A 26,646-nucleotide genomic window follows, 5' to 3' on the forward strand; every position below is an offset into this window, starting at 1 on the left:
TCATGCAAATGATGACATTTATAGCTAATATGTGACCACTGGGCTCCTGCATTTTTTGTAGAGCTGTTTTGTTATAGAGTGGCTTTGGATGTGTGCTTATCTCTGAAGCTCTGGTTTCAAGCATGTGTGGTGGTCTCATTTCCCCATCATTTTTCTTTCTCAGTTGGAATCATGGGACAAATCACCTCTTGTTCAACATGTTGCCTGGAGGACCACCTGACTACAACACAGCACTTGATGTTCCAAGAGACAGGTAGGCAACTCTGGGTGCAACTCAGCTTCAAGCAGAGGGGTTTGTATGGGGTTAACACATATTGAGTGAGGGACATCCACATTCCCACACTATCCCTGTACCTTTAACCTATCAACTTGCTTCTCCATCTCCTTGTTCTTCAGCATGATACATCTTAGGTTGCGTCCTATTTACAACTTCCTCCTCTCACTTCTCTCTCGGACCTCAATATGAGAGAGAGGTCATCTTTAACTGTCCTCTGAGAAGCAAAGGAGCAGTCATGGCTTCCTTGTTCTTCTCTAGACTAGTTAGTTGGACTAGAACTAGAAACCTTTCTATCCAAGCTACGTGTATGCTACAATAAACAACTTTATTATTTTCTTATCTACAAGCATCTCTGTGTGGGATTGGAGCAAGAAAAGTCTACTCTCTAACCATGATTTGCTAGCTATGTCCTGCAGTTTCTGCGTACTAAGGTGCTTTAACAGGGAAATTGTCGCCCTTCTTTCAATAGGCAACTTCTTGTTGTTTCTTTGAGACTTTTAAGAACAAGTCTCTACAAGATCCAGAGCTGTTGGGAGTCAAAGTGTGAATTTCTTTATATTTCATAGAATTGTAGAAGTGGAAGGGAGGATCATCTAGTCCAACCCCCTGCAATGCAGGAATCTTTTGCCCAATATGGGGCTCGAATCCATGACCCTGAGAGTCTTATGTGGGGTACACACTTCCCCCTTCTCCATTTTATCCTCATTACAGCCCTATGAGGTAAATTAGGCTGGGAGGCAGTTACTGGCACAAAGTAACCTAGTGGGCTTCAGCACTGAGTGGGGATTTGAACGCTGATCTCCTGGATCCTAGCCCAGCACTTAAACCACTACTCCGCTCTGGCTGCGAGTGGCTCCACACTCAATGCTTTGGACTGGCCCTGTCAACACTTACCCTCCTTGTGCCATTTTGTCGACTTTGGTGCTTCTGAAAGTTAAGAGAACATAAACATACTGCTTTCTAAAAAGAATTATTTCTACGTGGCATTTAGAAGAGTTTGGACTTGATATCCCCCCCCTTCATTCCCCTTAAGGAGTCTCAAAGCGGCTAACAATCTCCTTTCCCTTCTTCCCCCACAACAAACACTCTGTGAGGTGAGTGGGGCTGAGAGACTTCAAAGAAGTGTGACTAGCCCAAGGTCACCCAGCAGCTGCATGTGGAGGAGCGGAGACGCGATCCCGGTTCACCAGATTACGAGTCCATCGCTCTTAACCACTATACCACACTGGCCTTAGCTAGTTGGCCTTGATTTCCAGTCAACCAAAGGATATCCTTCTATTGAAGTCAAGAACTTTTTAAAATCTAAGTTTTAAATCTTAGAAACAGGGCTTCAGTTTGTCTCTACTGACTGTTAATATCTGGATATCTTTTATGTGGAGGTTTTGCCATTGATTTGAGTGGAATGTGGATTGCACTCAAATTCTTGTGTATATATAGAAAGTTATACTCCAGAAGATCCTGTACAGAGAGCAGTCAATGAGTATTTTTGTTTCCTCTGTATGACTTTTCAGAAAAAAAGGATTATTGTGTATATATTAGTGTGGGTAATTTAGTTTTTTAGCATCTTATGTCACAATACTTGAATCCTTCCTGTGTGCAGTATATATGATGTGACTGGCCAGTAGAGGGGAGTCAAGTATTATTATTTTACCATCTTAATGTGTAAATGTGTGTGTGTTCTTTCAAAAATCCAAGGTATAGTCAACATAATTAAATAGTTGATATCACTAGTTGTAAGGTTCCACATTTTTATTCATAAACTCTTATAGGATTCTGTGCCCTATCTCCCGTTATAGGCTAAATAAATAAAACATTTTGCTTAACCTATTTACTTTTTTGCTGCCACTTTTAAACTCCAATCTGTTTCTTTAGCCACCTTTTACTACATACGGCAGCAAGGTATAGACATGGGATGAGCAAACCCAGAGACTTGCATCAAATTAAACAAATTTAATAAATTATTATTTATTAAAACTTATTTAGTATAGTAGGAATTTACTTGAAGGCAGGTTATTTTAATGATGATGATGATGCCAATACCCCAGCCACTCTGTGTGGCTTACAGCATATATTGAAACATAATAAAACATCAAACATAAAAAACTTCCCGATACAGGGCTGTCTTCAGATGTCTTCTAAAAGTTATGTAGTTGTTTATCTCCTTGACATCTGAAGGGAGGGTGTTCCACAGGGAGAGTGCCACTACCGAGAAAGCCCTCTGCCTGTTTCCCTGTAACTTCGCTTGTTGCAGTGAGGGAACCAGCAGAAGACCCTTGGAGGAAGACCTCAGTGAACAATGGGGGTGGAGACGCTCCTTCATGTATACTGAATTTTAGAAGACATCTGAAGGCAGCTCTGTTTAGGGAAGTTTTATTCTGTTTAATATTCTTGTGGGAGCCACCCAGAGTGGCTGGGGAAACCCATTCAGATGGGTGGGGTATAAATAAATTATTTATTATTATTATTATTATTATTATTATTATTATTATTATTATTATTATTATTATTTTATTATATTACTGGGGCAAGGCTGTTTAGGGCACTTTGAATTGTGCTTGGAAATGCACTGGGAGCCAATGAAGAACCTTTAGGACCAGTGTTATATAGTCCTGGTGGCCACTCCCAGTCACCAGTCTAGCTGCCACATTCTGGATTAGTTGTAGTTTTCAAGTCACCTTCAAATGTAGCCCCACCTTTGCAGTAGTCCAAGCGGGAGATAACTAGAGCATGCAGCACTCCGGCGTGACAGTCTGCAGGCAGGTAGGGTCTCAGCCTGTGTACCAGATGGAGCTGATAGACAGCTGCCCTGGACACAGAATTGACCTGCGCCTCCATGGACAGCTGTGAGTCCAAAATGACTCCCAGGCTGCGCACCTGGTCCTTCAGGGGCACAGTTACCCCATTCAGGACCAGGGAATCCTCCACACCTGCCCACCTCCTGTCTCCCACGAACAGTACTTCTGTCTTGTCAGGATTCAACCTCAATCTGTTAGCCACCTTCCATCCTCTAACTGCCTCCTGACACTCACACAGGACCTTCATTGGTTATGATTTGAAGAAGAGGTAGAACTGGGTATCTTCCACATACTAGTGAACACCCAGTCCAAACCCTCTGATGATCTCTCCCAGTGGCTTCATGTTGAAAAGCATTGGGGAGACGCCGGAGCTCTGAGGCACCCCATAAATGAGAGACCAGGGTTCCAGACATGGCCCAGAAGAAAGGAGCGGAACCACTGCATAAGAGTGCCCCCAGTAATGCTTGGTTTGTTAATAGTTGATATGCCACTGTTACTTTAGCAGATGTTACTAGAGCTTTAAAAGTGTTGTCGCTAGTTCTCATCCCTTTGCAAAGCTAATAGCCAGTTCCCTTTTCTGCTCTTATGGTTAACTCACAAATACTCTACCCGAAGCCTTCTCTCTGGTCAGGGTTTTCCAAAGCAATACAGGGTAGAAGAGCATCTCTCAGCTGTCACTTCCTGGTTTCAGTTTTCTTCTGAAACTTTCCTCCTGGTCAGGCACTTGAACACCAGGACTTGGCCATGAAGATGTCACAGTTCTCTTCTCTGATGTCTCCTGCAGTCAACCGTCAGCTTCTGACCAGAGTTGTAGTAACTTCCTGGAGAACTTCTTCCAGTCTTCCTCTGCAGACTGGCTTTCCCCCACTTCTGCCTAGAAGTCCCTTCACTTTCTGATGGCTGGTTAAAAATCTCCACACAATATTGTGCCTGTCTTTATATTCTCTGTCAGAACCTTTTTGGATTATACTCTATGTACTTTACCAGTAGGTATAGGGTGGTATACAAACAACAACCCCATAGAAATGGGTCAGTGGGTAGACACTCACTAACACTGGATATCAGCCAGCGATTTTGAACAGAATGTACACTGAGTGACCTATCACAATGTGACCCATTTCAATTCTCCTGTCCCATATAAAAGCCAGATTCTGCTGTTAGCTGTCATAACGGAAAACCTTACAAGTATGTAAACACCTCTTTTGAAACGAACAGCCTAGCTGCTTCTTGGCATGCTGCCAACTGAGCCTCCACACATTATCTTTTCCTGGCTTCAGTCACAACTGAACTGCCAGGTTTTTTCTCTTCGTACCGTTAACCCTTTACCAAACAAGCACGGTTTATAACATAGCAGCGCTGCTGAATTTAAATTTTCCCTCACCATGTTCCTTTTTCTTCCCACTTGCCTTCAGGAATCTAAGAGTTAATATTTTGGTTCTTATGCTGCAGAGCGCACACCCAAACTGAAATACTTAACAGGGTGTTGTTTCCCTGTGGCTTTGCTTAGGTAGATGCACACCTGTGTTCTCAAGGTTGATGAAGTGGGGTTAACATTGCTTACTGGATCTAAATTAAAACAATCTGGTTACTATTTCTTAATTAGGAAGGAGAAACAAGGAGCAAAAGTGCAGGAGAAGTAACACATGAGCCAAATTCAGTTTTTTCTTGCTTTCTTGTTCAACACCTCTGAATTCATGTGAAATTGGGAATGTGAGGCTTGAAGGATAACAGCAGCATTCTGCAGTGCTGCATGTCACTGAAAATAAATGGAAAAGAACGCAAAATAATCACTTTGGTTTTAGGACCTAAAACTCATTCAACACTTCCGTCATCTAGGTCTCTTGCTGTAAACACACACGTAGCCTAAGCTGATATGTTTGAGTTTGCTTCCATTTTTTTAATAGGAGGTTTGAAATATTATATTTTTTCAGCACCTTTTGGGTGATTTCCAACATTAGTTAGAATACACTTGTTGGAATCAGTGGACATTGAACTCTGGAACTTTGAAAGCAGTTCGCAGCAGTTATGTAGCATTAATTGTTCCTCCTTTCTAGAGTTCAGCAACAGCTGTTTCTGTTGTTTTTTTTAATGCTCAAAATAAGTCATGGAAAATAACTTATGTAAGATTGTCTATTCTGATATAAACCAAATATTTGTTGTTTCCTCCCCTGCCCCCTGAGCATTTTGTTGATTGAGTAGAATGTGTTTAGATGATCAAGGAGTGCATGTGGTCTTGACGGGATGGGGTCATAGGAAAGGTGGTAGAGGCAAAGGACCCCTGACAGTTAAGTCCAGTCACGAACAACTCTGGGGTTGCGGCACTCATCTCGCTTTACTGGCCAAGGGAGCTGCCGTTTGTCCGCAGACAGTTTTCCCGGGTCATGTGGCCAGCATGACTAAGCTGCTTCTGGCGAAACCAGAGCAGTGCACAGAAACTCTGTTTACCTTCCCGTCGGAGTGGTACCTATTCATCTACTTGCACTTTGACGTGCTTTCAAACTGCTAGGTTGGCAGGAGCAGGGACCGAGCAACGGGAGCTCACCCCGTCGTGGGGATTCGAACCACCCACCTTCTGATTGGCAAGCCCAAGGCTCAGTGGTTTAGACCACAGCGCCACCCGCGTCCCTATAGGAAAGGTGAGAAGGCACCAAATTTCCATCCTCATGAATGCTGGAACTTCTGCTTTTTACTAGAGGTTGCATTAAATGACTCTGCAAGTGGAAGACAACTAACTCACAGAACAGAACTTGCTGTCCCTCCTGCCTGCAGCCCCTGTACCCACCCAAAGCCTCTCCATGGGGTTGAGCAGGGGGCTACAGAACATTGTCAGCTGTGCCATATGGGGCTGAAGTGAGTGGAGGATCATCTCTTGCAATGGGTGAAGGAACCTTCTGCTCATGTGACCACTGGAATCTTCTCCTTGTCTTCTCAGCCATGAGGGCTAGTATTATTTTTTAAAAGTACCCTTATTTACAGGAGGTTGCGCATCACATTTCATGCAAAATTCTGTGTTGGATCCTGAAGGTGAGCTACTCTGGGCTCAAAGTATTTCATATTCTTAGGTACCAGTAGTTGCAGCAGCTTGAATGATCAGTTGAAGAAATTTGCTCACAATTAGCTCAATAGTAAATGTATGTAGTGAGCAGCTGCACAGCCCAACGGTGGTCCTTGCACAGTGCCTATAATGGGCATGTATCTATTTCACTGAGTGAAGTTTAAGATCCAAGTGAAGGAGATGCTAGTTGGAAGTAGTATGTCTGGCTCTGTTCATTTTAGTGTCTGGAAATAATAAATTCAGGGGTTTTTTGCACATACTTGAAGTTATGGGTTATGTTCATCTAATCTCCAGGACCTGAAGTGATTAAAAAATAAAATAAAAAAGTATGCTAATTTTCCTGCAATGTGAAACTCGCTTTCCCCATAGGGAAGTGCTATAGCTCAGTGATGGAATATATGCTTTGCATACACTAGGTCCCAGGTTCAGTCTCCAGGTAGGGTTGGGAAAGACCCTTGTTTGAAAGGTAACTTGAATTTAAATTCACTGTTTAAGGCAAGCCCTACTTTGAGTGGGATCTTGAAGATTCTTCCTTTGCAGTTCTACTAAGGATGGACTGAGTGTGTGTTCTTGATTGTTCCTTTGAAGTTCAAATAACCTAACATCATATGACATAAAGAGGTTTACAGGAGGAGACACCTACCTGTAAAATCGGACCTGCTCACTGGATCTGATTCCCCACCCCTGAAATAAAGGCCTGTTTACTATTTCAGTGATGTTTCTTAAAGGACTGTAATCTGAGTTGTTTTAGGGTGTGATGTGCCATAACTACATATATAAAGAAATAAAAGTTCCCGCTTCTCAAAAACTGTACAGAGACAAAACAGTATTTGAGAGATAATTTTATTTCTGATGTATTATCTGCAATTTTAAGAGTAATACAGCAAAGTCAGCCCCCCCCCCTAGAATTTGATGCTTAGGCATACAGTTGTCTGTAACGAGAGGGGAAATGATGTTTGGGTTCCCTCCTGTTGTAAAACAGTGCATGACCCAGATTAATACTACATTGACAGTAACATGTTCCAAGAGATGCAGTCTTCTTTCAATCTAGATGTGTATACTAGATTCAGGGTATTAAAGATGAGCTTTGCATCACATCAGGTCATAGGCTACTTTCTGGGAATGGCAGGCTGAGAGCACCTGGCACTTAATATTTATCAATGTATTTCAAAAATGTATACTGTACCACCTTTCCATTTAAAAATCATCTAGAGCACCTTAAAGGTGGATAGAATAGTGTTTCCTAGCCAGGGTGGCTATGTTCTACCACAGCTGTGGGATTTTCTGGGAATTACAAGTGGGGAGAGTGCTGTTGAACTCAGGGTCTGCTTGCAAGCTTCTCTTAGGCATCTGATCAGCGACTCTGAGAACAGGATGCTGGACTAAATGGGACAGTGGTCTGATCCAGCAAATCAAGCTGGGCTTATGTTATTTGAACAGTTACCTAGAATGCCTATGTAGGATCTTCAGATATCTGAACTCATTACATATATTGTTTTTGAATCAAAATGTTTCTAAAACTACAGAGAGAGCTTGCCATTTTCCTCTACCTCTCTGATTTTCTATTACAGTCATACCTCGGTTTAAGTATGCTTCGGTTTGAGTATTTTCAGTTTAAGTACTGCGCAGACCCGTCTGGAACGGATTAATCCACTTTCCATTACTTTCAGTGGGAAAGTTGGCTTCAAATTAAGTACGCTTCAGGTTAAGTACAGACTTCTGGAACCAATTGTGTACTTAAACCGAGGTACCACTGTATAAATCTTTTGATTAGGTGTTAGGTTGTTGCGGTGGGAGGGGGGGGGAATGTAGCTGTAGCTTATCTTTTTCCTTTTCTCCTCAGAGCTCTGTTGGCAGGAGGAGGTTTTTCTACGTGGACCTACCGGCAAGGCTATGATGTCAGCATCCCTGTTTATAGTCCACTGTCTGCAGAGGTGGAACTGCCAAATAAAGGGCTGGGGTAAGCTGAAGATGTGTGGGAGAATGCAGGATATTTTGTCTTCTTGCTAACAATGTCATATAATGCCAGCTGCATCTGAGTTGCTAAGAAATTCAGTCCAGAAAACCAAAAACATGCATGATCCCGGGGGGGTGGGGGGTGGGGTTGAAGCTGGTCATATAACTGCTCTTGCAATTGTTGAGAGCTATGAAGCTGAAATATGGCTGTGTGTTATCTGTCAGCAGATCATCTCATAAGTGCTATAGAAAGCCCAAGTTCTATTTACACTTATCAAGGTTTCCTGAGCAATAATGGATGCTTTCCCTGGGAACCTCTGACATTTGCTTTAACTAACAAAAGTTAACACCTAAAAGTTGGGGAGGGAGGGAAATTTATCAATGTGAAAGTGGTTTCCGCTGCTCCAGGCTTGGCCACCATCACAGGCTAAAACATGTGACTTGCTTTTGGGATCATCTGTTTCTGAAAAGGGTTTGTCTCTCTTGTTATGTGTCCCTGGACTCTGCTGCCTTCACCACCCTAGTAGTATTTGGCAATTTCAAACCTCCAAAATAAGAGTGCCTAATTTTCACTGTCTTGCTTTCCTTGCTGAATCCACTGGAGTAGAACTGCAGTGAAGATTAGACAGAAGCCTTGGAGCAGAAAACCATGTATTTGGGTCAGGAACCAGAGCAAATGGGAACTGAAAATTACTTTACAATTTAGTGGGTGTTTGGGCTTTCCATGGTACTTATACAATAATGTTTACTCCTTTCAGCTTCAGTTAAGTGACTTACATAAACACTCTTTCTTAACCTATCTTCAGCGATCTTTTGCTGAAGTAAGATAGACATTGAGAGTACTGAATCATAGGCATTGTTTCTCTCTCACAAACATTTTTTGACAAATGTGACAGTGTCACTTCCGGAGAAAAGTCAGTTACAAAGGGAGGAATTCAACATTACGCTTTTCTGATCATTTCTTCAACGCAAGCATTTCCACTTATCAGACAGAATGATCTTTCATCCCCCTGCAGGCTTCTTCTGGAGGTGGTCCCGACCCTCCAGAGCAGATTTGGGGGAGGCGTGGGGAGAGAGGGAAACAAGAGAAAGCCTCATTAGTTGAACTATCCCAGGTTAGTTGAATCTGGGCCAATAATTTCAGTGAATGGGAAATGGCACATATTCTTGCAGTCTTGTCTGCAGGACACTAACTTGAAAATAAAAAAAGAAAACAGCTAATGTACTTTTCAAGAAAGCAAAACAGTGCACAGTAAATCATTGTGCCTATCTTTGCCATATCTGTTGGGAAACCTCCCCCCAGAAAAAAATATCAGGAGACTCCCCAAGTATGTAGGAAAATATTTATATATTTGTAAATTAAGAGAAATGCAACACACACCCTGCCAAAAACAAACAAGTGCTGAACATCCTTAGTGGCCTCCAGAACTCAAAAATAATTGAAGTCAGATGAACATTTAATTACTGCATTTATATCCCACCTTTTATCCAGGCAGCTCAAGGTGCCATACAAAATCCTACCCTTCCCATTTTAACCCTGCAACAGCTCTTTGAGGCAGGTTAGGCTAAGTGACTATGACTCATCCAAGGTCATAGTGGGTTCAAATCCCCTGAGAGTGGAGATTTGAACCCTAGTCTCCCAGGTCACATAGTCTGATACTCCAACCACTTTAGAAGCATTTCACCAATTTTAAAAGATATGTTACAGGATTTTTTTAGTGTTCCTGAACATTTTGAATTCTTCCACGGGGGGGAATGCAAAGCGGCCCCCTCCTCCCCTCCAACCCCCCCTTTCCCTCCCTCCCCACCTCTGTTCTGAACTTTCACATATCTAGGTTCAGTACAACTTACAAATTTCTTTAATAAGGACTGAAGGCTGTGTTGTGAATGAAGAGAAATATATTTAAAGTTATGTTCTGCTCACATTTGTGCATGTTAGGTGGTCACCATTGTATTGGAAATTGATTTCTCTTTTTATTCATAGTTGGGCTTGAATGGAAAAATTTAAAAAATAATAACTTCAGTCATGTGCCACTTAGCTAAGATCATCGGCATTTATTGTATTTGCCTGAAGCTGATGCATGTTTTAACTGTTAATTTGTTTTGGAAATCTGACATGGGAGTTCAGTTTCATTTTATTACACATCTGTGGCTTTGCCGTTATAAAGCCTGGAGTGCCTGCAGTAAGCATGTGAGGAAGACTTCAGATAACAGGTTTTAAAAAACACAAATCTCTACATATATCTTGCATCTCAGAGCATCAAGACAATGATGAGTAGAACAGGAATATTTCTCTTCATATGTGCTACAAAGTTGTAAATGTAATAGGCAGCTATTAAAAGAAGGTAAAGATATGGAAAATAGTTGAGGCACTGGTTAATTTAAGGTCTTACCATGGACCAATGAGGTTCAAAGGTGGGATTATACAGTATACCTGGTAGCTGCCTCTCTCAGAACAACCTGCTGGTTTTTGAGGTTTGTAAAGCAGGTGCTCAGCAGACTGTATGTTGAACAGATTCCTCAAGTGAACCAAGACAGATGCAATGAGGAAAGCAACCTCTCTTCCTGACCCAAAATATGGCAAAGAGCTAAACTCTGATTGTTAGAGACACAGCTTGAGTTCCAATTACACAGCTGTGTGATTTAAGCTGTAGAATACTGCTTGTTTCACTTTTAAAGTTATGAACACTTCACTGAAGAGTTGCATAGGTGTCTTACAAATTGCTACCAAGTCAGTAAGACGCTTGTAACTTGGATTTTCTAATGCTTATTTGTTGTTTCCAGAAGAAATCCATTTGATTTTAACTGAGCTCTTATTTTAACTGAGCTCTTATTTTTATTTTATTTTGGGGGGGGGGGAGAAGAAGTAGGTTTTATGGAGAACTTGCTGTGTTAATAAGCTGGATTGGTATGGCAGCAGTTATCAAGAGGAAATGTCACTTCTGCTGTGCACTTGCCACATAAGTAGCACTTAGAACAAGCTGGCAATTAGCCAGATTAAGAAACGATGCAAGAGTTTAATTCAATAGGAAATCCTTATCAGTATGATGCCAAGGCCCCTAAAATGCTGTGCTGTCCAATCTGCTTTTAAAGACACTTAGCAGTATTTACTGGGAGTGGAGTCCCACTCATTTCAGTAGTGCTTCCTTCCAAATAAGAATCCTTAATCTTGCTACTCTACATTGCACTTCTCCGCCTGCTTATTCAAGTAAGTCCTGTTACCTTCAGTGAAACTGTCATGAGTGAACATGCAAAGGAACTGGCTGTAAACTTGCAATCTTCTCATAATTGTTCATGGTGGGACTCCTTGTGTATACTGCACTCATAGTTCACAACTAAGTATTTTACTTATGTGCTATTATCTGCTGCTAGTTGGGTCTTACAGCTTGTATATGAATCCTTCCAGAATTCAACTTTATTGTGCCACTATAGGATTATTTCCAACTCTCTTCTTGCTAAAGAAAAGAGAAATGCTATGGCTATAAAGCTGATAAGTCCGAGTTCCGCAGCAGCATAAAGGGAAACACATACCACATTATCTAGTGAGAATCCTGCAGGATTTGTCAGGCTCTCATTTTTGGGGTCTTCAGTCCCCGTAGGTACTTCCTCCTTTCCTCTCAAATGGCTCTTCATCCTGAATACCGTTCTGACTTGGAGGCTCTTCAAGCTGAGAATGCAGAATCTGTGCTGATCCTGGACAAATGTACCAACCTCTCAGAGGGAATCCCTTTTATTCGTAAGCGTTGCCACAAGAATCAGGTCTTTGATTATCCACAGGTGCTTCAGGTAAGTCTGCCTATAGTGCCTCTATCACTATTACAGTGATTACAGGTGATTACACTACTGTACACTATTACACGAAATTATGGATTGTGACATATGCAATTCTATGCAATTTTTATTCTGAAGAATAAGATGTATTATACAATCTGATTACACTTTGGACAGTGTTTGTTGCTGTCAGTTCTAAGGTGTTCTGGTGTGTGATGCTATGTGCTACTTTTTCAGTTTAAAGGAGAGAGAGGATGATAAACTGCTAAGACATACTCAAGAGTATACCCTTTGAAAGCAATGGAATTACGGGTGATATTAAACTAAGTTCGAGTATGTTAAGTCTATTGCTTTCTTGAATATGAGTTGGTTGGATATCCACTTTAAGTTCATTGCTTTCAGTGGATCTGCTCTTTCTTTTCTTTTTTTAATTTTTTGGACTTACTCCAGTGTCCAAATTCATTCTTGTACCGAGCATCGCTATAGGATTTCTTGTCCTCATACTCATAGCTGCCAAGTTATCCCTTTTTAAAAGGGATTTTCCCTTATGCTGAATAGGCTTCCTCACGAGAAAAGGGAAAACTTGGCAGCTATGCATACTTATTCTTGAGAGAGAAAAATTGTAGGTGGATGTGGCTTACAAATATAAATGGCCAAGGACATATTTGAAGAACATATTGCCGTAGTTAAATAATTACTTCCCTGAAGTCATGACAAATGAAATTGTTAAACTAGATTTCATACCTGTACTGCTGCACCCAGGAAGTGGCAGTTCTGTTATATCTACAGCTCCAAAGTCATATTTCGTCAGGCAAGGAAGATAACATCTGGCCTGCATGTCTCTTTAATGGCTGCAGCATATACAGCATAAAGGTGCTTTGGTGTAGAAATACAGCAAGGGAGGTTTTGCTCCTAACTATAGCAAATTATCTCATTCTGTGTGTAAATTCAGAGATTAAAAAATGCACCATTATGCAGATGTTTAATTAGTAGCAAAAGAAAGATGCTTACAGTTCTGTGTTGAGGAGTGGAAGGAAGGGCTTCCCTGAATTCAAATGTTCTGTCTGAAGATCAAACAATTTCTCTTCCCCTTTTGCTTCTTTAAAGGCAGGCAGAATCATCCTAGAATTGCAGTTGTGAGTTTTTGCACATTTAACAAATAAAACTTTGAGGAGAGCTGTCATGCAGAGATAGTTAAAATAGCTTTCCCCCACAGAACCCTGCATCTCCATTTGGAATGTCTGGCTGATAACGGTGATAATGTGAGGACATGTATTTATAGTAGGTTTTGTCTAGACAGGAAAAAAGGCTAGTTGGGTAAGAGGAGCATATTCATCCATATAGTATTTCTTTTCCCTCTTAAACCCATTTTTATTCTCCTACTCCTAGCAAAACCACAAGGGTTTCTTAACAAGTGATATTTGACTTTTTTGTTCCTTGTAAATATATGATAATATAATAGTACAGTGGCACCTCAGTTTACGAACTTAATCCATTCTGGAAGTCCGTTCTTAAACCGAAACCGTTCTTAAACTGAGGCGTGCTTTCCCTAATGAGGCCTCCCTTCCACCATTCAGATTTCGTTCTTAGACTGAAGTAAAGTTCACAAACCGGGGCACTACTTCCGGTTTTGCAGAGTTCATAAACTGAATTGTCCGTAAACAGGACTGTTCTTAAACAGAGGTACCACTGTATATTAATAGTAATTTATTAATATATAATAAAATACAGTGGTACCTCGGTTTAAGTACACAATTGGTTCCGGAAGTCTGTACTTAACCTGAAGCGTACTTAACCTGAAGCGAACTTTCCCATTGAAAGTAATGGAAAGTGGATTATCCTTTCCACTTATCCTCCAAGGAAAATATTGTGCGAGGGCACATTTTCCACACAAAACAGCACTGTTTTCAGACATTTACTTAATGGTGTAAAAAACATTTGGATTAAGGGGGAGGGTCATAACTAATACTGTACTGTGAAACAGATACTTGAAGTGGTTTTATATCTTACGGGTTTTTAAATGCATGATTTTATAAGCTGCTTTGTAAAAAGTATTCTTGAGAATTGGATTATAAATCTCTCAATCAAATTAAACAAAGTATACTGTGAATGCCAGTATACTTCACAAACCATATCAACCTCCTGGGCAAAATGCAGTTCCTATCACAGGTCCCGGATATAAATTTGTCTGCTACAGAATACACACAATCACAGCATTTTTATTTAGAAATAATTTTATTTCCCACGCACCCATAAAGATTACATTTTTAAAAAAAAAATATCACTTTTTATCTTATTGGGTTGCTTATAGCACTGGGATCCTTGTGGTGTCGTTATGTTTCCTAAGAATTCTGCTGAAACTAGAAAATGTGTTTCACATGTTATCAGCAATTGAAACCCAGAGCAAACTTTGAAATGGTGGCCTAGAATTTGCAGCACTCAAGGTTTTTGGTGCTGAGCCTGCTTCCTGCTCTCTTATAGTACCTGTGTTTTGCAACAGCAGGAGCAGCTTCTGCAGCATTAAAAAGCCCAAATTTCCTTTCTTTATTAAAATTGCATGAGTGGACTCCTCACAGTACATTGGAACCAGCTTCTTGCTATCATTTGTTTTTTGTGAGTTTCAAATCCAGCCTACAAGGCAGCAAAGAATTCATGTATTTGTTATATGCTATGGTAATAATGGGTATTGGCATAACAAATAAATTAACAGGGGAGATAGCAGAATTAAAAATCCCTCTCTCCCATTCCACCTGAGCAGAAAAGCCAGTGTGATGTCTTCAGATGATGCTGGACTACAGTCCCCATAATCCCTGGCCATGCTGGTGAGAGCTGTAATCCAATAACATCTGGAAGATGCCATGTTAGCTACCCCTGCAAGGGGTAAGGAAGCGTCTTATATCTTATCATGTCTATTTTTGTTTCCATTTGCTACCAGGAAGCTACATTCTGTGTGATTCTGCGGGGAGCCCGCTTGGGACAAGCTGTGCTGAGCGATGTACTTCAGGCTGGCTGCATTCCTGTTGTCATAGCTGATTCCTATATTCTACCTTTCTCCGAAGTTCTGGACTGGAAGAGGTATTTTCACTATAGTCATGTGTGCTCCATTGTTGCAATTTGTTTGAATCTGGAATGGGTTTACAAAATCGACACTGTTCAGTTGGTAGAGCATGAGACTCTTAATCTCAGATTCCTGCATTGCATGGAATTGGACCAGATGATCTTCATAGTCTCTTCCAACTCTACAGTTCTAAAACATTGAAATAAATATACTTATAGACTGAACCCCATTAATGTTTATCCAGAGCATCCATATCATATTACATTTATATGGTGTATGTTAAGGGAGGGGTAGTTCCTTTAGATTTATTTTCAAATACTCCTCCATGGGCTTATCTGTTTGACTTTGTGTGAGGGGAATCCAGTTTTGGCTAATTAACTACCTACAATTCTCACTGTTTCCCTTTTCACACTTCCGCATTTAGAGCTTCTGTGGTGATACCTGAAGAAAAGATATCTGAAATGTACAACATTCTGCAAAGCATACCTCAGCGACAGATTGAGGAGATGCAGAGTCAGGTAGAGTATCTTTGAGTATAGGCCATGAATATTTTCCTGGGAGCCAAACCTGAATTTACCTGCCTGGCTGTTGTGGAGGTTGAGGCAAATGTAATAATAGTTTGCATGTTCTCATATTTTACCATTTAATTAAAGGTGCTGAATATTGCATGTTGCTGAATTGTGCAAAGTACATACAATGAAGTTACTCAGATGCAATTTTATGTATTGTTCTGGATCCACACTGCATATCTTGTAAAATTAAATTACCACCCATATCTTGCCACCTATGTGGCTGATTTGCCCTGCTGAATGATTCGCTCCCAAGTAACTTTAGGATGAGGAGGATTTCAAAGTTCTTTGACAAACTGGTTTGGATTTGAAGCTTTGATCATTATATCTTATTTACCTCTAGGGCTCTAAATGATAACTTGAACTCATTGGGGCCACCAAATGTGTTCCTTAACACAAAAAATGGAAGAAAATGGCACCCTCTTGTGACTAACACATTGAACTAAATTAATGTATGAGGAACTTAGTGTTAGCGTGCTGTATTTGCAAAATCTAGCAAAGATTTATATATTTTTATTTATTTATTTTTATTTAGTTTGCATTCCACCCTTTGTCTGTAGAGCTCAGGGTGGTTCACAAGATAAAAATATATAACGAAAAAAGAACAACCCCCCCCAATCCCACAAACACATTTAAAAGTACCACTTGAATGAAGCTAGTGGGTTAGTAGTGGTCTGTGGACTGCAGTTTGGAAATCCCTGCGCTACAGCATTTCCTGTTAAACACAACATTTCTCTGCAACAGAAACACATTTTATTAAACTGTGACCTGGATATACACTGTGATTCCATGCAAGTACAAATTAAATTATCCTGAGACCTCTAGCTTTGAGATGTTGTTTTCAAAAATGTTTTTCCTTAAGGACATGAACATCTGGGCAATGCCTGGTGAAATTTCATTATTTCCAGAGATCAAGGAGTAGGGATTCAGTACTTCTTATGCATCTTTCCCCTAGTCTATGCAGATTGCCTACTTTGTTGCATGATGCAGTGTTTTTCAACCTTTTTTGGGCAAAGGCACACTTGTTTCATGAAAAAAATCACAAGGCACACCACCATTAGAAAATGTTAAAAAAATTAACTCTGTGCCTATATTGACTATATATAAAGTAATTTTTCATTTTTTCCCACGGCACACCAGGCAACATCTCGCGGCACACTAGTGTGCCGCGGAACAGTGGTTGAAAAATACTGGTTATATAGATCATGGAAAGTTGCTTTCTTTAGGGCGGAATTTTAGTTTTACTCCATTAATTTTCTTGTGTGCAGATTATAGGCAAATCTATTCATAAACCTCCAGTTTCCTTTCCCCCCAATATAATTACTCAAATAGGTCCATCACATACCTAGTATAACACAAACCATAGATACATTTAAGAAGGTAGTAGACATCTATCAATGCTGTACATTACAGAATGGAAGCAGCAATGAGTTAGTGATTTTCCAATTGTATAGTCCAGATTCCTGACTAAATGAGACACATAACTCTCTTAAGTATATTGTAGGTATTGCACACATGTTCAAGCTATTTCAATTTTGATTGAAAAAGATAGATAATCTATACTGAACTTTAGAAGTAAGATGAGGAAACCTTGCTCCAGGACAGAGTTGTCTAGATTATGAACAAAAGGCTATGAAAGATAATGAATTATCAGTATAAAATATGACTGAGAATTGCTACTTCAAAAAATTTTAAACATGAGAATTTAATTTAAAAAGGGGGCACCTAAAACCAGTCTGAAAATATGCATGTTCTGTTTTCTGAGTACACATCAGTTAAATTCTGAGCACTTCCTTCATAATTATGAAGACTGGACATGGCTTTTATTTTTTATTTTTTTAAATGAGGATTCAATCTCTTGATCCACTCTGCTGTGAGCCTCTGATAAAAAGTGTGCCTGGGGAATGTAATCAGGAGCACAGGGATAGTATTGAGATACATGAAATTAAGCATATCAGAAAACTTTAATAATCAGTATGAAAACCATATTTGTGAAATACTAGGAATCTTCCTATCCAAGTCACTTGATATGAGGCAGTCCTGGAAACGCCAGTGTGCACTTGGATTATGTATGACGTAATTGGATTAGGTGTGTGTGTTTCTACAGAGAGTTTTCTTGTGCTCAGCCACTTTACCAATATGACAAACGGCCAGAAGAGGTCTCTGTTCCCTTGATTCATACTTATTTTCTTAGCTTCTCACTGGCATTCTATGTGGGCATAGACTCAAGTAGTCAGTTCGGTTAGGCTGGAAAACACTGCCTTTTGATTTGCTCCTGGGGGTCATGAATAATGTGACTTGGCTGTAAGAAAGTTCATAGATGTGACTTGATGTTAACGCTAGCTATTCAGATTAGCATTATCTGTAAATGCAGGAGTGCTTGTTTCAGCAAACGTCGTAACTTCAGTCCTGTGCCGTCAATGACCATCTAAAATCTACAGTAGTAATACCAAGAGCTGCAAATACATCTCTGTACATTTGTAACTGTGTTTATAGGTACCGTAACCCTTCTTTCCTTTGAGTCTACGTGGGATGCAACATCTGGCAAAGATGTAGGGATGAAATTAGAGCCACATCTGTCAGTGTTCTGGAATCGCAGGATTGTAGAGTTGGAAGAGCTCCAATAGCTCATCTCATCAACCCCCTCCCCCAACTCCAACTTAGGCTGCCCCAAACTTTAGAATCATTGACATAGATCTGGCTGGCTGTCTTGTGGACCCTCCAAGCAATGAGGCATCACACCTCCCATATGTAATTTAGTTTCAAACTGCTTTTTTGTTAGGAAGTTGCGGCTAAATCTACTTCATTTAAAAATAATTCCTTTTGGACCTCAAAGGATAAACTCACTACAAGCAATTGGTTCTGACCTGTGTTTAATGGAGGAGCAAAATGAATGGGAGGGGTAGCACAGAGAGAACAGGAAAGAGTGTTGGAGTAGCACAGAGCGAGGGAGATAGATGGGATGACACAGAGCTGTGCAGTCCTACAATGAGGCAGACACCACTGGTTTTGGCTCTGGCCCTGCCCATTGGTAGCTTGCAGATTCCGACAGATTACCTCCCAGGGAATGCTTTTAAGGGGAAAGAGAAGTTACGTGGGTTCTGAAGCTACTCCCAGTGTTAATTTCTGTGGAGTGTCTGGACTGCTAATAACTTCAGCTTACACATTTGAGTGAAGGTATGAATAAAATAAAACCCTGAATGATTAATGCCACCTTAGTTTAATTGCTATGTCAAAATGAAGCCCCTGTTGTGGTGGTAAAAAAGTTTTCACTATATTTTTGGTAGGTTGCCAGTACCTAGGGCATATAATTTCACTCTGATTTGAGTGTAATTTAAAGAAAACATTGCAACATCACAAAACAGTCGATTCCTTTATTGTAAGAGATTATGTATGGAATGTGAGAGTACAGGGTTTTTTTATATGTCTTCAGGATCAGTTCTGACCCCAAATGCATTTCAAATACAAATTTAAAGGAGGCAGTATTAGAGTCATAGGCGTCTCTTGATCAGAATGTGTGAGGTTTCTTTTTTTGAGCCTTAAGATTAATATTTGTGTACGGCATTTTTTAAAGGCAACAGAATATATTCCTCAGCATACCTTTCAATGGCTTTTCCTGAACTCTGATGTTACGGTACTGTAGTTCTGCATGTCATGCACTGAATGCCCAAATTCAGAAACTGGTCTCTACCATAAATACTGACTAGCAAAATAGTCCAGGGATGCACATTCTTAGTTTGTGTGAAGAAGCCCACCACCTGCTTAGCAGCTGTTCACGTTTTCTCCCCCTCCCCCTTTTTTTTGCCATGGAGCTATTTCACAATAAAGTGATGGGTTAAAGATGGCCCTTGACACAAAGGTTAAAAACATACTTGTTTTCTCTCTAATGTGAAGGGAGTGGGGTGGGGCGGATGTGAGAAGAGAGTGCCGGGACTTGCCAGCAGGTTCTTTTTTTTTCTGTAGCTTTTCAATTTCTGCCCTTCCATTTAATGTTTTCCTTCTTAAAAGAGATATACTTCTGTGGTACTCTGCAAGCACCCATGATTAAAGAAAAAGAAAAAGAAAAAAGGGAAATAGAGCTTCAAGGTCTTGCTGATTTAAAACTGCTAAGGCAATTCTAAGTTTGAGGGTGTTTGAAAGCTACTGCATCAGCTTGTGGCAGGTAGGAGCCAATATCATAGATGCACAATGGTCTGTGTTGGCTAGGGGAGAGAAAGGGATTTTGTAATATCTACTGTAATATTGGTTTGTATCCCCCCTACTTCACTTATTTACTTATTTATTCTAAGATTACTATATAAAGGTAAAGGGACCCCTGACTATTAGGTCCAGTCGTGACCGACTCTGGGGTTGCGGCGCTCATCTCGCTTTACTGGCCGAGGGAGCCGGCGTACAGCTTCCAGGTCATGTGGCCAACATAACAAAGCCGCTTCTAGTGAACCAGAGCAGCGCACGGAAACGCCGTTTACCTTCCCACCAGAGCGGTACCTATTTATCTACTTGCACTTTGACGTGCTTTCGAACTGCTAGGTGCTTTTAAAAAGTCAGGTGTAGTTTGGGGAGTGATACATAAAAATACATCTGCTTACACATTACAGTTGTTCCATTTTGACAGTCATTTGTGTACAGGGCTGTGATACAATTGCTGCGCAAGGATGCGAGAGAAGACACCCACATGTCGTAAGCTACATGCACACCTGTCAGGGAGTGGGATGTGAGGTAGTCGCAGCTTCTTGCCCTGTAACAAATGGGCACTGTGAGGCTGGCTTCTAGAGGAAGTCCTTCACAATATCAAGCGACTTTTAGATGTGAAGAAGGGTGCGCATAGCTCTAGACCCTCTCCCTTGCAAACGTGATGGTGGTGTGGTGAGTGACTAAAGCCCTTTACAGTACAGGCCTTTTGTAAGAGCAAGACTAGGCTATCTCCATTTTCCTAGTTCTCATGCCTGTTTGGGACTACTGTTTGGGTCTTTGGACTACTATCCCAATGACTCTGAGCACTACAGCCAGAGCAGAAAAAATATATATTATGTAGCTTTCAACTGTGTGGCGAAAGCTGTAATAGAATCATAGAATCATAGAGTTGGAAGAGACCACGAGGGCCATCCAGTCCAACCCCCTGCCAAGCAATAGAATCTTGTACTACATACAGGCAGAATGGTGCTGGCTGCACCAGGGGCAAACTCCCTCATTAAGAGTCTTAAAATGATTTTTGTTAGAATGACATTTCTGTTAGAGCAAACTCTTACCTGCCCACCACCTTCTGTACTACCGTCTGTGAATTTGAAGGTCATCGCTACTCAAATGTTGGTTCTAAATGATGCTACGTTGTTTGGCATCCTCCTTGCCTTGAATCGAGAAAAATTCTAGATTCTTCATTGGCAGACTCTAGCTTTTGAGTCTCTGCTAAATTTAATCATGGTTGCTGGGTTTGAAATCGATAGAATACTTTTAAACCCTTCCTTGACCAATTCCATTAATCTTCAAGCTTTAATAACAAATATTTCTAAGGAGATATTTAACTTTTTGTGCTTCAGCTGCACGTGGGGAAGCTGGAGGCAAAACAATAATGTGGAATTCCGGGGAGATGATTAGATGCTTACTCTCCGTTGTATGTTCTGCTACAAAGTGGAATACATAGAGGAGTTGGGGTTTAACATGGATCATGTAGGCAACTCCGGGCCCTCTCAACTTCCACATTATTTAGGATGTAATACCCATCATTAAACTTGGTTGCTTTTGCAGGAGCCCATTTGTGGACTTGTAATTATGATGTGTTACCCATCTGTAAACTTTTTCTTTCTGTTCTTGAGATTTTAATTTCCTAAGCTCTGTCAAATAGCTTATCTCTCTCCATCTTTTATGAGTTGTTCTTCTGCATTTTCTATTTCTCAGATCAAAGATCTGTAAGATTCTAGGCCTGTAAAAGTTTTTCTATACAGTTGTACCTTGGTTGTCAAACGCCCTGGAACTCGGACGTTTTGGCCCCCGAACGGTCGAAACCCAGAAGTGACTGTTCCAGTTTTCGAACGTTCTTTTGGAAGCTGAACGTCCAACAGGGCTTCTGTGGCTTCTGACTGGCTTCCTGCAGCCAATCAGATGCCACGATTTGGAAGTCGTACGCTTTGGAAGTTGAATGGACTTCTGGAATGGATTTCATTCGACTTCCAAGGTATGACTGTACAAGAATAATTTTGAGGTAATATACTTGGACCAAGAAGGCTACAAATGTGAAACCTAGATCAGCTTCAGAGCAGAGGCCCCAGTGAATTTAATCCTTGACAAGTATAAAAGAGGCATTTTATGTAGTTTTGGAGATTTACATTTAATTTAGGTGAGGCATAACTTGGAAGAAAATAAGAGAAACAAACATTACATTTTAAAATGCATATTTGTGTTTGAAAAGTTGAAGCATAATACATTTTGGCTCATCCTTTTTACTTTTAAGATGTCATTGGTAGTTGATAGTCAATGTCCTTCAATTCACACCTCAGTGTATTATAGCATAAGAAAACATGTATGTGCATGTTCCATTATAATATTTGTGCTGCTGACAAAATGATGCAGAAATAATGAAGAAAGATATTAGAATAATTGTTGACTGGTTGTTGTAAAATATACATAATCGTTTACACTGAGTGAAAGCTCTGAAATTAAATGACAATTACTGACATTGTGAAAGTCACTATTGGATGGTTTCTTGGTGGCCAGCTTTATCCCTATTTTTGCTGCTTACCTGTCAAAGTATATTATTTGCTCTAAAACTGAAATTGATTTTCTGACTTTTGGGCACCCAAATTTTGATTGAAAGCATTTGTTTTTAGCATTCTAGGTTGTTGTGATTAAAATTGTTCTGGATCTGCTATGATTTAGTCCTTAACAAGAATCCTTTAGACAAGAAATGGCATACATTTGCAGCACAGAAAGGCCTGAAACTCGTTTTTTTTTGGGGGGGGGTGAGTCTCTGCTGCTGAGGGGGAAATGTATCCCATACTCTTTGAATTAAATCATCTCTTAAGATGAGTGTGCAATATGTGTCCATGTGTTACTTTAGCCCCCAGGAAAAGTACTTGGATATTATGGAGGCAAAATTTATTTAATATAAACTTACTTTGCCAGGAAAACATATAATATATAAACCAGAGTTGAGGAGCTATGGTATTTTATGGTTAAGGATTGAGTGGCTTAGGCTTTCTGGTCCCCTTTTCTCTCTGCTGACTTGCTTGCAATGAGACCTTGGGCAAGTCCAGCAATCTAGACTTTTTATAATCAGGTTGGCTAAACAGTTTGCCGTACAAGGCCCCAAGCCCACCTGAATTTCTGACACATCTTTGACTGCTAATCCTGCAAACTGATTTGTGTTCATGCTTAATCCCATGCAGTTATGCCTTGAAAGAATGAAAATATGGTGTCCATGTGTGCTTGGAGTATGTGAATGTCCCCACTCCCCACCCCCACCCTAGCCCCCTCCTTTTTAGTTTTACAGAAACCAGAGGTTTCTTCTGGCTTTATCTAACCCCAGCAGACTTGCCACTTGGAAAAGACATGAGCCAATTGAACTTATGAAACTGATAGCAAGCTGGCTGAACACATGGATTTCTGAGACCACCCCATGTCTGCTAAGCAGCTCTGTTGCCAGCCTGATTTCTTTTAAAAAAGCCAACTAGTAAGCATTCTTCTCAAACCCTCCCTCCCTCATATTAGATACACATGGAGCCGGAAAACTAGATGCTCCTGTGAGTGGCGAATCCACAAAAAGCTCTGTGTTTGTCATATGCTCCTGTCACTTCCTGGATCTCTGTCTTTGATCTGCTTGTAAGTCCCCTGACTCACAAAAGTGCAGAGAAACTGGGCAAGGTATTAAAGTTGGTAGAAAAGAACTGTGCATACCTGCATACGGGAACAACTACTTCATTTTTATTATGTCTCGATGGCTCCTGTTCTCTGAGTGGACAGGGTCACATGTAGATCCTTGCTGGGGGAGGAGTCATCCCACACTTTCCAGACTGGCCCTGCCTTCTAAGCTGGGCAGACAGGGTCTTTTAGTGCTGAAAAAATTTAGCCATTCAACACGTGTACTGCTTCTAATTTTATTTCCTTTTCAACTTAATTTTCTTGCTTTGGATTTTCAATGCTTAGCTTAGTGGATTACTTTGAAACCTTTTTTTCAACGGAGCTTCCCTTTCAGATTTTTTTCTTCATTTCCTTGTTTTCCTCTTCCCCCTTCCTTCCGGGAATCTTTTTACCTTTCCCCTTTTGGGGATCAAGTACCCAAGGCACAAGGAAGTACAGAAGAACCCCCTCACCACTCCAGCAGAGGAGGTGTAGCCATTGCAGCCAGGCTCTGCTTCAGGAATGGCTTCCCTCCCATCAGCTGGGTAGTGCAGTAGCAACCAGATTTCCTGCAAGCCATTTTGAACCTACAGAGCCTCAGCTCTTAAAGTGCAGCCAATCAGAAACCACACTTTGGTTTCCAAACATTTTGGAAGTTGAACGGATTTTTGGAACGAATTCCGTTCGACTTCCAAGGTACAATTGTATAAGAACAGCTGTGCTCCATCAGGCCAGTGACCCATCTAGTCCAATATCTTGTTCTTACAGTGGCTAACCAGATGCCTATGGGGAGTCTTCAACCAGGACCCGAGTGCAACAGCTCTCTCCCCTCATGCAGTTTCCAGCAACTGGTATTCAGAAGCAGACTGCCTAATAGTGGCAGTTGTGGCTAATAGCCACTATCCTACATGAATTTGTCTAATTCTCTTTTAAAGCGATCCAAGTTGGTGTCCATCACTGCCTTTTGTGGGTGTGTATTTCACAACTGAACAGCATTATGTGTTTCTTCTGTCCATCCTGAATCTTCCAATGTTCAGCTTTGTTGGATGTCCACAAATTCTAGTGTTATGAGAGAGGGAGAAACTTTTCTCTATCTGCTTTCTCCATTTTTTTAAACACTGAATGAAAGGACGAGTCCCAAGCCTGAGAAACCTAGCTATCTAAAGTTCCACACAAAGGAAAGGGGAGTATAGACAGTTAAATATACTTAGGTGTTATTGCAGGGTAAGTAACAGTAGGAGATATGAGAGTTGAGCCAAAGAGAGTTGAGCCAAAGACTTCATGGAAATAGTGAATTTTGGATAGGAAATAAGAGGTGGCACCACCATTCAAGTGTTCTGAGAGTAATTCTAAGCATACAGGACAGCAAGGAGAAGGGCAGAATCTTATGAGGAGCAGGATATCTTTGGATGACTGCGGGCAATCGATCTGGAGGAGCAAAAGTCACAGGCAGGGATATATTGGAATAAGAGACCCAAGGGAGGACAAGACCGTGGAAAGGCTTTATAAGTAAGAACAGGGAGTTTGTGCTGGGGATTTTAAGGAGTGTTGTCACTTGAATTTGTCCCATCAGTGCAATCAGAGAAGTTATTTTGGCATCTGTGTACTGACAGTGGTGAGGGGATCTAAGGTGAGACCAGGGAGGACTGCAGTAGTCTAGGCAATAGGTGAGCAGGGCATGGACCACAGTTCTTGCTGTCAGGACAAAGATGAAGGGGAGTGTTCTTGTTTTTGTTGTTGTTGTTTGCAATGTTGTAATGGGATAAGCAACACATCTTGGCTGCAGACTTAATATGAAAAGAGAGTGGGGGAGGGGTAAAATGGTTAAAGCCAAGGCTATATTCCTGTTCAACAGGGTGGGTGGTAATATTATCAATTGATATGGAAAACATAAGAGGATAGGAGGGCTTTTGAGCAAAGACAAGAGACTCAGTCTTTGAGGTAATGAATTTTGAGGCAGCGAGGCATCCAGGCAGAAATTTCCAGCTAGAATTGCAAGATTGTAATTAGGGAAACAGTTCAGGGATAGAGGGATGGTTGTCATCTGTACAAAGGTGGTACTGAAAGCCGTGTGATTTGATGAGATCTTCCAGGGATAGTGAGTAGAGAGCCAAGAACAGATTCCCGAGGCACTGCAGTGGTGTGTGATGCTAACTTCCACCCGTTGAAACCTTAAAAAGCTATCAAGCAGATAGAAAGAGAACCAGCTGAGAAGAGGATCCCAGAGACCTTGGGCATAAAAGGAGTGAGGAAGGAGAGAATAATCAACTGTATCAAAGGCAATAGAAAGGTCAAGAAGAATGAATGGTCAGGCTCTTCATTTCCTTTTAAATTTGTTTGTTTCTGTTATTAGAGATTAGTGCATTAAATGGCAATCTACAAGGATTTGTTGGAGGAGCAGGTTAAGGAACCGTTCCTGTGCTGTTGATAATGCAGCCACTTCTGCATCCTTGGATGTAAACTTAATCTGGGAATAGGTGGGCAGGTGGAGGACCACAGTCTCACTTTTTGAACATCTCAGACAGTATAAAACTGTCTAAACTCTGGGCTGGTGAAGAAACACTTAGCTCTAGACTTGAAGAGTTGGTGTTTGTTCTTGTTGATAACATGAGATATGAGAGAGAGATTTATATTATAACTATCTGGCCCTACCATGCGTTGCTGTGGGTTATTTGTGTGATTTTCCCTACCCTGTGCCTATCCATGACATATCCCTGTGATTCCTCCCCTCACCATCCCCGGCTTATCCCTGTGATTCCCCCCTCATCCCCCTCCCTCATCCCTGTGAATCCACCAACTCTGTCCTGATCCATGACCTATTATGCCCCCTCTTCCCCCCACCCCGGCTTATCCCTATGATTTCCCCCCTCTCCTCCCCCTAACCCCCCCACTTACCCCTGTGATTTCCCTCCTCTCCTCCATCCCAACACGCCCCCCAGTTATCCCTGTGACCTGTTCATTTTGCACACAATCATTCCCCCAATGCTTGTGTTCTGTAAAATTTTCCCCTGTCCCAACCCTGACTCCCCTACCCACGTGTGTTATGTGAAATAACATTTATTCTACCCAAAGGCACAGCCCTGTAAAAGGCCCAAATTCAGTTGATTTAATGCTGCGGCCTATTCGCCCCCCCCCAGGCAGGCCCCTAAATCCACTCAGTCTAGTCTGCAAAGCCGAGGCGAGATACTGTGGAGAGGGCAGGTTTCATCCCTGTGTCTCCCCCTACCCTATTCTGACCCATTACCTATCCCTGCCCCCTATTCGGCCCCCCACCCCCCCAGGCAGGCCCCTGCCTCCACTTGGCAATGTTGGGCCTTGTTGCTGCAAAAGGC

The 26,646-nt window shown here is 41.2% G+C and overlaps 1 protein-coding gene across 3 annotated transcripts in view; it reads left to right on the top strand.

The window, feature by feature from the left end:
• The window catches only part of EXT2 (exostosin glycosyltransferase 2), an 87,569-nt gene that overhangs the window by 6,543 nt on the left and 54,380 nt on the right, over positions 1-26,646 (top strand). For all 3 annotated transcript variants that reach the window (XM_035115986.3, XM_035115977.3, XM_088669113.1), the window contains 5 exons: positions 164-253; positions 7,971-8,087; positions 11,674-11,869; positions 14,790-14,929; positions 15,337-15,430. In XM_035115986.3, the coding sequence (XP_034971877.2) occupies positions 164-253; positions 7,971-8,087; positions 11,674-11,869; positions 14,790-14,929; positions 15,337-15,430 (637 nt within the window). The remainder of the gene's footprint in view (positions 1-163; positions 254-7,970; positions 8,088-11,673; positions 11,870-14,789; positions 14,930-15,336; positions 15,431-26,646) is intronic.

The sequence above is a fragment of the Zootoca vivipara genome, chromosome 1 (genome assembly GCF_965207765.1).
Source record: "Zootoca vivipara chromosome 1, rZooViv2.hap1.1, whole genome shotgun sequence".
NCBI lineage: Eukaryota > Metazoa > Chordata > Lepidosauria > Squamata > Lacertidae > Zootoca > Zootoca vivipara.